This window comes from Brienomyrus brachyistius, chromosome 21 (genome assembly GCF_023856365.1).
Source record: "Brienomyrus brachyistius isolate T26 chromosome 21, BBRACH_0.4, whole genome shotgun sequence".
Taxonomy (NCBI): Eukaryota; Metazoa; Chordata; class Actinopteri; order Osteoglossiformes; family Mormyridae; genus Brienomyrus; species Brienomyrus brachyistius.
In genome coordinates this window covers 1,043,558-1,058,439 of record NC_064553.1, presented here as the reverse complement: position 1 = coordinate 1,058,439, position 14,882 = coordinate 1,043,558, and the positions used below count along the sequence as shown (strand labels likewise).

General features: G+C 49.5%; 1 protein-coding gene across 2 annotated transcripts in view; it reads right to left on the bottom strand.

Moving 5' to 3' along the window:
• Positions 1 to 14,537, bottom strand: part of st6galnac3 (ST6 (alpha-N-acetyl-neuraminyl-2,3-beta-galactosyl-1,3)-N-acetylgalactosaminide alpha-2,6-sialyltransferase 3) — a 49,672-nt gene extending 35,135 nt beyond the window's left edge. Inside the window, exons 1-4 of one of the 2 annotated variants that reach the window (XM_048990009.1) lie at positions 13,890 to 14,537; positions 12,358 to 12,445; positions 12,209 to 12,276; positions 11,813 to 11,972 (exon numbers count right to left, since the gene is read on the bottom strand). Coding sequence is in view for 1 of the 2 variants with exons in the window: in XM_048990008.1 (XP_048845965.1) it covers positions 10,557 to 10,574 (18 nt within the window). In the remaining variant the exon portion in view is untranslated. Of the gene's footprint in view, positions 1 to 10,556; positions 10,784 to 11,812; positions 11,973 to 12,208; positions 12,277 to 12,357; positions 12,446 to 13,889 lie in introns of those variants that run through there. The other variant, XM_048990008.1, reaches the window with a different exon arrangement.
• Positions 14,538 to 14,882: the final 345 nt, after the last annotated feature.

Here is a 14,882-nt window from a genome sequence, read left to right as displayed (position 1 = left end):
AACCCTGCCCACCCGCAGGCCCACTTCAGATTTGGCTGTTTAAGCAGACAGACGCTTCAGGGCCAGGGATCCCCACAGCTGTGCCAAAAAAAATGCACAAGCTCACAGTGAGAATACTGAAGCAGAGTTACGCGGTGTGCTCCCTCTAACACTGAAGCAGAGTTACGCGGTGTGCTCCCTCTAACACTGAAGCAGAGTTACGCGGTGTGCTCCCTCTAGCACTGAAGCAGAGTTACGCGGTGTGCTCCCTCTAGCACTGAAGCAGAGTTACGCAGTATGCTCCCTCTAGCACTGAAGCAGAGTTACGCAGTATGCTCCCTCTAACACTGAAGCAGAGTTACCTGGGGTGCTCCCTCTAACACTGAAGCAAAGTTACGTGGGGTGCTCCTTTGCGCAGACAGGACAACCAATGAAGAAGCACTCAAAAAATAAATATTTAAAACATAAGCACAAGGGTTGACTTACCATTTGACTGTCTTACCTACTCTTCATCCATCCATCCATCCATCCCATTTATCTAGTACCAATCATAATTCCCATTTCCTCCAATATGATGGTACTTTCATAAGCAAGAGCAGACCCCCCTGCCCTTCCCCCAAGCATGAATCAGGAGGATCTGCTGAGGCCCAACAGAGGGGGGCTGCTCATGGCATGCATGTCAGGCACGTTGCCTTCTCCGCAGCCCCTTAACTTGCGGCTCTCTGCAACCAATGGCCATCTCTATTCCGCTTTCCACCAATGGCAGCCAAACGTGGAGGTGGAGGATTACAGAGCTGCACATCTACCAAGAGCTGTGTACCACATCTTCACTCAAACTCAGTTCACCACAAGGAGCGATTCTTTGGGCCTGTGTATCAATAAACACGCTCAACTGTGACGATGGTACCATGGTGGCGATTAATGAAAAGCTTGGTCCTGATGTTTACAGAAATAGCCTAATCATCTCAGAGGTCTCCTTGTTTTTAAAAGGAATTAAAAAAAAAATGCCAGCCCAGCAGAGAATTAAATTCAGGGTTTTGTGAGCTTCAACTATCCTCTGAATGCAGAATTTTTTAGACACACCACTCGGGGTCTCTGGTCACATAAGGCCGTCCTCAGCGCAGCTTGAAAATCCCGTTCTCTCTCCTATCTGCTAGGCAGAGGCACACTGAAGCCAGTGTCACATCTGGACAGCTGCCGTTCTCTTAATTTAAAGTCTCCTCGAGGCATTTAAGGTTGTCCGAAATGTTCCGGAAACATCGTGTGCTCACTGAGCCGTCAGTTCAGGACACGGGGTTCTCTGAAACGTCTCCAAATGATTTTGTGTACATTCTCTGCACATCCCCCTCTGGGCTACAGAAGCCATGACAAGTTCGGTTGCGAGAAAGACGGGTTAGATTGTCGGAGTCATCATTACCCACCGGTGTCAGGCCCGCACAAGCGATGGCCGTCCACTCGGATCCCGTGTTAATCAGCCTCAGCGAATAGCCGAAGGAGTGAATTCTTAGACCAGAAAAGGCGGAGGAGAGAAGCTATGAGCTGATGCAGAAAAACAACAGGCTGGGATTTGGTCGTATTTCATCTCTCCGCAAACGACCTGGAAATTACCACATGTAAGTTTTACAAACATTCAACTAACCTCCAAAAGGCTTTGGCACCAACAGCCATCTTAAAACCAGGTTCTTCTGCCAGGACGCTCTGCATGTGAGTTCAATCCGCCGCCCAGGCCTGCTACCCGACCGGGGGATGCCAATGTATTTATGCTTGGCCTCCTTGTGCATGGAGGTCCAAAGCCTGGGGACACAGAGCCCATTTCCTTTCGAACTCTGACAGGGACAGACGCTCTTATTATCATGACTGGTAGCCAAGTTTTTACTTGGCAGGGCAGCTACTTATAGACCTTTGTCTATATATGCCACAATACAGCACTGAATAATGCTTCAGTCTGACTGTTCAGTCCCTGCTGTTCACGAGCAGCCTTGTGTATACACAGGCTTATCATTCAGGCCATTGAGTCATTACCCGGGTCAGTAATCCCAAGCTCCTACAAAGGGGGCTCTAACCAGGAATTTCTTCCCATCCTGGCCTCCAAACCACTTGCCAGGTGAAACTGTACCAACGCTTGTGACATTTTCAAGTAGTCGCTCTTCAACCCTGCTCCCCATCACGGTGGGGTCCAGCTAACCTCTCCCATGATGCTCTCCTTTCTGAGAAGCTGAAACTTTGAGAATACTAAAACACTGATGCATTGAAGACGTCACTCATACCAAAACTGTCACTGTTCGCGCAAATCAGTAACCATGGCTGACAGGGGAAGTACACAGGCTCCTGAGAGCACGGGACGCAGCCTTCAGGGCCGGTGACACTGCAGGCCTAAGTACAGCCAGAGCTAACCTGTCCCGTGGAATCAAGATGGCAAAACAGCAATATAGCAATAAAATATCTGGATATTTCAGCAACACTAGAGATGCACGGAGCCTCTAGCGGGGCATTGGAACCCTCACGGACTACAAACCACCTCCCCAGACTTGTGATAATGACATCGCTTTGCTGAACAGTCTCAATGACTTCTTTTGTCACTTTGAAGCACAGAACAACACACCAGCACAGAAGATCACCCCTCCCCAGGGAGAGCAGTCTGTGTGTCTGTCTACAGCCAGAGTGAGGAAGATTCTCTCCGGAATAAACCCATGCAAGGCAGCTGGACCGGATAACATACCTGGTCATGTTCTAGAGGACTGTGCAGAGGAGCTCAAGGATGTCCTCAAGGACGTCTAACATCTCCCTGAGCCAAGCGGCTGTTCCAACGTGTTTCAAAGCTTCCACAATAATACCGGTTCCAAAGAAGCAGCACCCATCCAGCTATAATGATTATCGACCTGTTGCCCTGACATCCACCATCATGAAGTGCTTCAAGCGACTGGTCACGGAAAACATCAAGTCCGTCCTCCCCTCCTCCCAGTTAGCATACAGGTCAAACAGGACCTCGACTCAAAGATAATGCAGCTTACTCATAAACTTGGATAGTTGGGACTCAAAACATCCCTCTGTACCTGGGTGTTGGACTTCCTAACAGGGAGGGTCGGCAGCAGCACCTCCAGGACCAGGATGCTCAGCACAGGGGCTCCACAGGGGTGTGTGCTAAGCCCACTACTCTTTACACTACTGACACACAACCTACAGCACAAACCACTTCGTCAAGTACGTGGATGACACAACTGTAGTGGGCGTCATAAACAACAATGAGGAAACCAGCTACAGAAGTGAGGTGAGCCACCTGGTCCAATGGTGCAAGGCGAATGATCTCTTCCTCAATGTGGGGAAGACCAAAGAAATGGTGATAGATTTCAGGAGAAGACCTCCTCAGCGCGCCTCACTGACCATCGGCGGCGATGCTGTGTAGAGGGTGACAACAACCAAATTTCTGGGGGTGCATATCTCTGAGGGTCTCTATTGGACCAATAACACCACATCACTGACCATGAAGGCACAAACACGCCTCTACGTCCTCCGCAAACTGAGGAGGGCGAAAGTTCCACCCCCCCTCATGCTCCCTTTTTACAGAGGCACCGTTGCATTATCACTGGCTGTATCGCTGTGTGGTTCGGAAGCTGCTCTGCCTCCTGCCGTAAGGCTCCACAATGGGTAGTGAACACAGCCAGCAGGTCCTCCCTGCTCCCTGCTCCCCCTCACAGAAACTTTCCAGACCCTCCTCAACCGCAGAGCCATCAGCATTGCTGGGGACTCCTCCCACCCCTCATACTCCCACTTCAGCCTCTTGCCTTCAGGGAGAAGGTACCGGGCCCCCCGGCCCTCTCCACACGACTCTTAAACAGCTTTATCCACCAGGCTGTCAGGAGGCTGAACTCCACTCTCCACTCTGCCCTATACCACCTGCTCCTGCAAAACCACTTCCTGAGGTCAGGAAATCAGGACAGAACAGGGCAGGGCGGAAGAGGCCAGGAACAGGAAAGCCAAAAGGACCTTGCGATGGCCTCCTCTGGGGCCACGGGAGGTCAGTCTCCGGAACGTTATGCTAGGATCACATCTTAACCAGCTATGTAGCTGGAAGTGTCAGGACTGGAATTACCTATCAGCCCAGTGGTGACTCTCTGCTGAAAGGAGAAAGATGCAGCGATGAGCACAAGTCAGCATGAGGGCTTGTGGCCCTTCTCACGATCTCACTATGATACAGTGACACTCGCCCGCTGGGACCGTTATGGGCACCAACAGATGGCCCCACCCACGGAGCATGAAACCATATTAACATGTTGTCAAGGCCAGGCAGGTTTTAGGGTTTTGAGCAAGAAAAATGCAGATATGCGCTCAAACAGATGTCAGCCTGCCCTTAGGTTATGCCCTGAGCAACTGGCCTCAGATCAGCTTCTCATATTAATTAGATTATAATCTGTGGGGAGCATGATGTTACTGTCGACCACAAACGGTCCAGAGCAAGTGAACCCGCATAACTACAGACAGAAATGTAACTTAGGAATTAGCTTAAAGGACGGATGTGTCACTTTCTGCAGTTCAGACACAGCTTGTGCAGTAAGGACCTGACTGACAGTCACGGTTCATGTATTTTCAATGCAGTGAAGAGGAGGCTCACAATCTCAAGCCCTGACAGACTCAACTGTACAGATAAAAGTGAATTTTTCCCCACACAAAACATCAAATACTTTCTTATTGTTTACCTGAAAAAGTTCCAATAAGAGAGAGACTCGGGAGAGACAATCTCTCAATATTAAGGTAACTTTCTTGCTAGACTTTTTTCCTCAGCGGCTTCTGGTCACATAGCGAGTTTCACACCGTGAGACAGAGGCGGCTTCAGTCTGATTTCTGCTCCATTTTTTCAGATTTGCTCATTGCCTTGTAAACCTGCTTGACAACAGTCTACATTCTATGTTACGGTTCCCCAATTCCAGTCCTGGAGGGCCAGAATGCAAGACAGAAACCTGGTAATTAGCTGATTAAGATGTGTTTGAGCAGGAAAATCTGCAAACTGGGTTGGATTCTGATGCTCCAGGACCGGAACTGGGAAACCCCGTTCTACAGTACTTCACCTCAACCTCAGAAAATGTTCCTACAATGGATGTGAATTAGAAATCATTCTTTCCAGCCAGGGAGAGAAATTATTACTGCAGTCCTTACTGATTTGGATCTATCCAGTCTGTATCCTTCTTGGTGAAGGGAGGGGGACACTTGTGTAATCAACCCCCCAAGCTGAGAGTGCCCAATAATTTCACTCAGCAGCACAAACTGGACACCTTGAGCTCTGACAGCGTTCGCTGTTCTTGAGTGAAAACGAAAGGCTTCCCGTAACGTGGCCTGGAACACTGTGCTGATGAAAGGTCGGCCAATCTACTCGGAAGCTCAGCAGAAGCTCAGCAGCACTCATGCAATCAACATGGTCTCATATCCCTGCCAATTCCCTCGCAAACAGCAGGTGTCAACAGAAGCGTGGTGCTCATACGCAGGAATCAGTCTCCTCAAAGAGCCCTATTTTGTGCAGAAACAACTTCCCCCATTAACGAAACCCAACCATTAGCTCACTCATTGATGGGGTGAAGACCACTGCATCCATCAGAGAGCACAAACAACCTCCTTCCATGGGAACTGGGGTACAAATAAGGAGACCAAATCTCAAGCCAATGTAAAAGCAGTGGAATGAAACTGGACAGCACATGGTTACAAACTCAAAACCAAACCAATGACAAGCGAGTCAGGAGAGCCTGATATCTCGGGGGAATGTCGATATGAGCAGCTCTCCTCTTGGATAAAGACACACCTCCAGGCTGCTGGAAAGGATAATGAGGTTATGTTAAATCCCACACACTCTGACCTTTACATCCTGATAGCTTGCTGCTTACAGACAGCCATTTACTCAGATATGGCACAGAACCGAACCAGTGACCCAACAGTGAGCTCAGAGGTCGTTGCGTACAGAGTGGGAGGCCACTAACTGCAAAAAGGCTGCAGGGGTTTGCAGGAACGTTTGGTTTAAGGGGCTCTGCGCCCCTAACATGTCCTCAGCGTGTATATGAATCCCCTCCCAGATGCCCCCCTGCTTGTGCATTTTTTGCAATAAAAAAAGTGGATCGAGGGTTGCATGGACAGATACGTTGTTCCAGGGCGGAGTTTACCAAAGCCTTCTTATCTTTCAGCATAGAACTTACGAACGACGTATCATTACGGTGGCTTTGGGGAACTCACCCCAGTTTGTTGGTTTGTTGGATAGATGGATAGATAAACTTTATTGATCCCACAATGGGGAAATTTGTGTGTTATCACAGCTCCAAACAGATAGCAAGAAAAGTTTCAGGAGTAAAGAATATAAAAATACAAAATAAGAGTACAAAATAAAAATAATATAAAATGAGATAGATTGAAGAATGTTATTTAAAAATTAACCAAAATTCAGAAATGTACGACAAATCATTTCCTGTATATAGTGTATAACAGGATATATATCACCAAGGAGAGCAGGGCAGCCATGGGTCCCACTCCCTACGCTGCAGGGCCCAGTGTGATGCAGGGCACCTTGTCCAGGACTCACTCTCACTAATGCGGGAAACATGAACCCCGACTGGAGTGCTCAGGACATCTGATGCCATCCCAGGACATGTGATCCGTACTCAGAAAGGTGAGGTATGGGAGGCACCAGGGCTTCAGCACAACAGTGCGTGGTCACCCCCCCCCCTCGGTGCAGAAAGCCCGTGATTCACTGAGCCAGGTATTGTTTGAAGAATGCTCTGTGAAAGTTAAGCCACTGTCCAACAGCGGCACCCTTAGCGCGGCAGGATATGCGCTCTGAGCAACAGCATGTGCTGCTCATGCAGAACTCATCCCAGATTCTCCGCATTCTCTTTCCTAAACGCTCCAGTACTCCAGTTCAAAAGCTGTCCCTCCTCCTGAGAGTCTGGCTACGCATCCCAGTCACAATGCAAAAGGAATAAGGCAAATTTGTGGCAAGTCAGCTTTTTGAAACTCACAGGACAACAGCCTGACCGTGTCAAGCTCATAGCTACCCAGACTGCATGACAGCAATGCCTCAGATCTGCTTGAACCACTGAGGAATTTGTAATAAGCAGGCAGGCTAGGCCGGCAGGCACGCAGACAGGCTAGGCCGGCAGGCACGCAGACAGGCTAGGCCGGCAGGCACGCAGACAGGCTAGGCCGGCAGGCACGCAGACAGGCTAGGCCGGCAGGCAGACAGGCTAGGCCGGCAGGCACGCAGGCTAGGCCGTATTCCCAGGCTACTCATTAATGCACAAGCCACCTGAAGCACATGTCTGGCATGACGGGCTGGCGCAGCTTTAAGAGGAGACTTCGATGACTTTGTTCCGCTGCCGCGCTGCATTTGGCTGTCGCTTCAGTATCAAGTGCCACATGAATTACTACAGGGCCACCAGGACCTGCACATGTCAGTGAGGCACCAGAGCTGTAGTGGGCAGGCGGATGCGATGCAAGAGCGATGATCAGGCAAACCGAGGTCAGCATAGGTCAAGGGAGTCTGCAGGGGGTCTGCAGTCATGAAGGGGATGCAAAGTAAATCTGATAACAATCTGCAGCACCGAACCACCACAGGTGGCTTATGGGGGAGGAGGAAGCGATGCCACCACCTTACTCTTCTGGAGGATTAGGCTTCAATTCCATGCAGGTTTGAAGATGCACCTACAGCCTGCCTGCCTCTGAATCAGTGAGAACTGGAGGAACATCTGTGGTGGAGCTCCACCTGCTTCCTACAGAAAATATGTATAACAGGACGCCCCTACAGCGTCCTGGCTGTACACCGTGCTCCGAAAGCCTGCTGGGGGACTCTTTGTTGACGATCCGACGTTTTCTCGTCCATGACCTGCTGAGAAGCACATAGATCAATGGAGAAAGAAGCATGAATGATAAGGAACAGTGTTGGTGGCCCATCAGCCAAAGGGCATCTGAAGGCATGGAGCAGAGTGAGGGGACTCTGAAATGTCAGGGAGGCCGCGTGGAACCAGTCACCTCAATCGTCAGCTTCACTGGAACTATAGCAGGATGGAAATCCATTCAGCAGCATTCTGTCTAGCCACTGGTGAATTTTATTTGTGGGAAGCAGCGTGAATTTCTAGCAGAAGGAAACGGGTCTTATCTGCAGAGGCCTCGCAGCCGAATGATAAGCCTCCTGTCTGCCTCCCCAGAAGATGGTTTCTGGTTTTGAAACAAACCTGCTTTGTTGGATTATAATGGCGCGGAAGGAGCAAACAAAGGGAAGCTGTGGTGATTTACATGATGGGCTGTGAGCTGGTGGTGCCGCTGGGGCGTCTCCCCAGCTAAAGAGCGCTGCAGGGTTAGGGGCAGCAGGCAGACACCCCCTCAAGAAACAGGATTACAAAAAATATTCAAGCAGCTCTCAAGTTAAATAAAACCAACTTATGTAAATCGAACTTTGCTCGACCGCACGGGCATCCCGCTTCAGGGCGTCCCGCTTCAGGGCGTCCCCACGGCTGCTGCAGCCACCCGGTGCCGACCGCGCGGGCGTCCCGCTTCAGGGCGTCCCGCTTCAGGGCGTCCCCACTGCTGCTGCAGCCACCCGGTGCCGACCGCACGGGCATCCCGCTTCAGGGCGTCCCGCTTCAGGGCGTCCCGCTTCAGGGCGTCCCGCTTCAGGGCGTCCCCACGGCTGCTGCAGCCACCCGGTGCCGACCGCGCGGGCGTCACGCTTCAGGGCGTCCCGCTTCAGGGCGTCCCCACTGCTGCTGCAGCCACCCGGTGCCGACCGCACGGGCATCCCGCTTCAGGGCGTCCCGCTTCAGGGCGTCCCGCTTCAGGGCGTCCCCACGGCTGCTGCAGCCACCCGGTGCCGACCGCGCGGGCATCCCGCTTCAGGGCGTCCCCGCGGCTGCTGCAGCCACCCAGCTCACAGCTTCACCCTGCTCCTCACAGGTGGAGCTGCCGTACCTCTCAAGAACGTGTGCCCTCAGACATGTCGTGAGGTCACTTCTCAGGTAACATCACAGACCCGTTGCGTTCCACTTTGATAAGGAAACACTGACTCCATTTCAACAATTAAATAACTGATTTAAACTTTAGAGCAAAGAATAATGAATTATCCATGCAGGAATTAAGAACCTTTCAGGAGCAAAAAGTTTGTGTCTTAATAGTTCACAGAAAAGCTCAGGGTGCCCATCTATAGCGACTCAACTCTGTCTCTTACCAGGGCAGAATCCTAAAACAGGACTGAACTTCCTCCACCCAGTCGAGAAAACGCTATAATCATTTATTTAGCATGTTATTACATTTTTGCAGCTAAAAAAGTTCCAAAGTGATTTCTCTAAGGGGAATTCCAGCAGAGTTCTGTAGCGGTTTTGAGGGTGGTTGTTGGACAGCTGAACTAGTCCACCAGTTAGACTGGCTTAGGTTGGTATTGCACCAGTATATGCACCTCAAGGTTTAATTCTTTTCAGCTCTGTCATGGTAACTGGCAGCTCATCTTCATGAGCCTCATGTGTTTGTTCCAAAGTTTTTCCCAGCAAGAACAGATACACAAGCTGGACAGAAGACATACAGCCCCCAGACTCATAATACCACTGGCCTGATAGAGAAGACATACAGCCCCCAGACTCATAATACCACTGGCCTGATAGAGAAGACATACAGCCCCCAGACTCATAATACCACTGGCCTGACAGAGAAGACATACAGCCCCCAAACTCATAATATCACTGGCCTGACAGAGAGCACACAGCTGCACATAGCTTAAGCTGTGCTATAATTTGAAAGTACATTAGTGTGTACATACCCAGTCACAAATAATAGTATAATTTTCATGTAAATTGTTTTAAATATATTTCTTACTTTTTAAAACGTCTCTTACTTAAATTAGTAATTAATAAATAAAAAAAAAACAATGAAACTGATTTCTAAAATGAAACTGCCTTATTCTTATAGAAATCAAAGAATCCTGTATGTCTTTACTTGCTTTAAGCGGTCATGTATAACCTGAAACGCAGTCCAGGTAAATGGATGGATGGATGGATGGATGGCTTTAATCAAGGTGTTTCCAGTGCTTCAGGAAACCCCTGATTTCTTCTTGGCAACTGTGAAATTTGGTGCTATTTCGGACAAAACTGACAACTTTCTGTCGTCAGCAGTGCTATCGGGGAAATCCTGAAAGTAGCGTCTGGCTGAATGAAACGCGCAGCCGGAGCGATCCATGTGACGCTCGCGCGGACAGGGACTCCCCTGTGCCGGCCAGCTCGCCACGGGGCACCTGAGGGACGCACGAGCCTGCACGACTCGCATGTATCATGGAGCCGGCGGGCAAATTGACGGGGCGCCTTGCATTAAAGCTGACCGCTTGCACATGTACCCTCACACAGCCCCGACACATCCTCCCCATGCCATGATGGAGTTGTTTTTCGGCTGCGGTGTCTTCCAGCGCTTCCCCCGATGGAGTACGGCATGAAAAATAAGGAGGACCCCGGAGCGGTTGGGAACCTCGCACGATCCGTTACCGAGCTGTGACGGCACACTGCGATGATCTAGGAACATCTCTGGATCACGTCTGTGCAAGAGACTCGTGTATGGAAAACACGTACCTTGCATATCCAGGCCATAGTGAGCGAGCCGCAGCACCGCGCTGCTCCGCCGGCTTGCTTCCCCAGATGCCGCCAATCGTGCTCCTTTCTCGCCTTATCCGCGCATTAGCAGCCGCCGCGTCAGCCTGGCGTCGCCCCGGTGCTCACTCCGCTCCGTTATTCATGCTCTTTACACGGTTTTTTTGCGGCTCTCGGTCGGCCTTTCTGTGATGCTGACAGGCGCCACGACGCCGCCCCCCGCATCATGTGACCGCCTTTCACTGCACATCCCTGGCCTGCCGGCTCGGTGCAAGCCGCCCCCCGCCCCCGGGGTTCTCATTTTACTCTGGACTGCGACCCAGAGAGCATCGCACCCTTGTGAGCGTCTCAAATTAAAAGACATTAAAACATAAGATTTACAAAAAGAGCTGACTTTCATCACCCTAAACACGTCCAGTTTAAACGTCATAAGCGCTATATTTCAGGGAGTTTACCGTTTACTTGGGGGGATATTGTAAAAGTATACATTGTTACACGCTGGTCTCCAAAGACCGCTCTCACCTTGAGTATGTTATCCTAAAAGAAAACAAATATTTAATAACAGTGATTTCCATTTTTAGGGCTGATGCACGGTTATGAAAGCGTGATCGCTAAGGACATGCAATGGATGTTAAGTGAGAGGTTTGCACCCTGTAGATTGGTAGTTCAAATCCCAGGGGGTTAGCTCTTGTACCCTTGAACAAAGCCCTTAACCTGAATTTCTCCAGCAATCACCCTGCTGTACTAAGGGGTGTAAGATGCTTTGGATTAAACATGCTAGCTGAGTAACTATAGCAACTTCTTACAATATCCTAATTTTAAAAGGATGTCGCAGTGCTAATGTGACCTATCAAATAACCAGATTCACTCTGTTTGTTCAGCTTGTGCTAACAGGTTAATGAGTCACCACGGTATTGACAACATCCGCCTGGAATGAATGGGATAATGAATCATTGTGTTATTACACTATTCAAACTGGTCCACAGGAATGAACCAGCTAATGAGTCAACATGTCTTAATTTACTATAATCATTCTGGGGGCTGGATTTATTCTTCTTGTTTGCTGCAAATGCCAGACATCCCAGCCCCCAATATTTCACAATAAAATTACCAGGAAACTTTATTAGGAAGACCTGCTTATTAACACTAACAGCCTGATACTGCAAACAGTGAATTATGTAGCTGCGGGGAAAAAGCCGGGATCAAGAGATCCAGCTACCGTGAGACGGACGGAGCACCTGGTGCTGCAGTGATTCTTGCTGTGCTGACCGTGCGGGCGTCCCGCTTCAGGGCGTCCCGCTTCAGGGCGTCCCCACGGCTGCTGCAGCCACGTTTACTCTGTGAATTTCGGTTGCGACCTAGTCACCAAAGAATAATGTGGATCCTGAGGCTGGTCAGCTGATCACAGGAGGTCACAGGAGGTCACAGGAGATCACAGGAGGTCACAGGAGGTCACAGGAGATGTGTGATGGACAAAAAACATCCTGTCAGAGGCAGCTTTGTAGCTTTAAACACCGTGTTAATGCGACAGGTCAGAGAGGAACGGCCAGACTCATTAAAGCGAACAGGAAGGTCACAAGTTCAAAAACAACAAGTGCAGATGACAGTGATTCAGGAGACAAAAGGGCTCTTACCTGCTATTATTCGGGCTTCCTGAGAAGATGGCCACTCGGTGAAGATGCAGGTATTTTCTTCCCGGTATCTGCATCGGTTAAAGGTGATAAATAACTTGCCCTTTGCAAAGGGGCCATGTTTTGTGTCTTAAACGATTCGGTGAACAGACCATCCTGGACAGCTTTCTCCTGGAGCATCCTGTGGGGAGTTGGGGGGCACGTGAGCGTGCCCTGGTGAGACGAAGATGGACCCCAGCGCTGCAGAGAGGCGGAAGGAGCCGTCCGTCACCCTTACATGACATGAGGGTTTATGTGGCAAGTGCGTGCGGGCAGAGTAGAGCTCTGCTTCCTGCATATCTCGTCCTTTGATTCTTTGAGACATGCACACACATTCAGAGCTGAGAGCAAAGCTTGGGGTCCGAGCACAGGGACAGGACATTCATCCAGGGGCCCCCAACATCGTGCCTGAAGCCCTGACCCACTGAGCTCACGGCACCACTACGCACCATCTCCCCGATTCAGTATGAAGTGGGTCAAAGGTGCAGTTTAAGGTGCCCCACCTCTGTGTGCCTTTTGATTTCGGTACTCTTAGCTCCAACGTGAATATGACTGACCCTGGTATCCCAAATCAGAGCCACGACATTGGGGTTATTAAGAGCCTTGAACACTGCGCCACCTGCTGGAGAGCCTAGCTCACATGCACAGGCAGACAGCTGAGGTCTGGAGAGCCCAATTTCCACTGGGTCTCCCTGATCTGCTCATAGCGGACTACAGCACACAGTTCACTTGGCAGCATGTAGGTGATGATACACAGGGCAACCAATCAAGGCAGTGGACACTTGGCAACAGCCAATCAGAGAAGAGCAAATCCACTGCCAAGGAGACCGACACCGCAAAGATGGACACTGAAACATTTGCAGCTGTCATTATTTTTTTGGCATAATTTTATCAGTTTTAAAAGGTGCCGTGGAATAAGAATGAAAATCCGACTTTACCTCGGCATAGTTGAATAAAAAGTGTTCAGTACATGGAACTAAGATACCATATACCTAAGACACCCTATTTCAAGTATAAATCCTATATATATTAAAGATGACGGTAAAATGGGGGCGGCATGGCGGTGCAGTGGTTAGCACTGTTGCCTCACACCTCTGGAACCCGGGTTCGAGTCTCTGCCTGGGTCACATGTGTGTGGAGTTTGCATGTTCTCCCCATGTCGTCGTGGGGTTTCCTCCGGGTACTCCGGTTTCCCCCCACAGCCCAAAAACATGCTGAGGCTAATTCGACTTGATAAATTGCCCATAGGTGTGCATGTGTGAGTGAATGGTGTGTGTGTGTGCCCTGCGATGGGCTGGCCCCCCCATCCTGGGTTGTTCCCTGCCTCCTGCCCATTGCTTCCAGGATAGGCTTATCCCCTCAGGATAAGCGGTTTGGAAAATGTATGGATGGATGGCGGTAAAATGGGCTGATTCAAAAATCCTAGACTGTTAGATAATAACATTAACTACACCCCAAACTGAACATACACCAGCCCACTATCAAACCCAATGTACCGGCACAGCCGGAACTTCAACGCTATCATTTGTTGGCTGAATAACAAAATAATTACAATGTTCTTGTTACAATCAGGGATGTAGTGGAGGTTAAACAGGCGTAAATGCCGTTAACGAGCCTTTTTAATTACAGAGCAGCGTTTCCTCACCTTTTCATGATCGTTAACTCATTGCCAATATGCAATTTAAGATGTCTCTTCCCGCGTTATCCCCACGTTAGCCTGAACAGCACACCACAATCGAATAAATCCGAACGTACTGCTCACTCGGATTCGTAGGCAGAGTTGGGTACGTCGGGTCCAGAGAGTAAAAGTCCAGACCATGATTCTGTTTCAGCCAACCAGTCCTTTGTTTCACAGAGGACTCAACTGAAATAAAATCTTTTACTCTCTGGACCTGTATTACCCAGTTCTGTTTGCAGTTATCCTCTGTTCGTGTTTCCTCAGTGAAATCTATCCCACGTCACAAAATAAAAGGTTGCAGCTCCTCAGCCAGTGTAAAGAAACCCTAGACATGCGCTCCAGTTAATGGGAGTCTTCGCGCGTTTCGTTGACCCAGTGACGGCTGCGGGATTCTCGCGTCATTATCATACGAATAGCGCTACTTGCCAGAGGGGGGGGCGATTTGTTCCCCTCACAAAGCTGTAAAACATGTTTAGCTGCTACCTATATTTATTTCAAAAGTAGAGCGTTCAAGCTTTTCGTAGTATTTTATGTTTCTAGGAGAAAACTTTCTCCTGCATGCAGCACTGCGGACTGCTGAGGTTTAAAAATATTTGATGTCTAAATTATGTCCTGAGCACATAAAATCTGTTGGTATGTTAAGTGACAAATGAAGCAAATCCTCGCTCCACCGCTGCTGAGAGGCCGCCATTTTTGTTGAATTTTTCTGGCGCTACAAGTTGGTCACATGGTTGGCTGCTGCCATTCTGATTGGAAGATCTCAAAAAATTGACAGTTGAGATTTAAATTGTCTAGATGGAAATTTGTTGCCCTTTGCTGAGCACTGTATATCATCACCTGCTATGTATAACATCACCTTGACATGCAGTAAAAGATGCATTCAGGGCTGAGATGTCTCACACCACGTGTGGGGGTGGGGGGAGGGGAGTGCTCATTGTATGTGGACAGCAGAAGCTCACA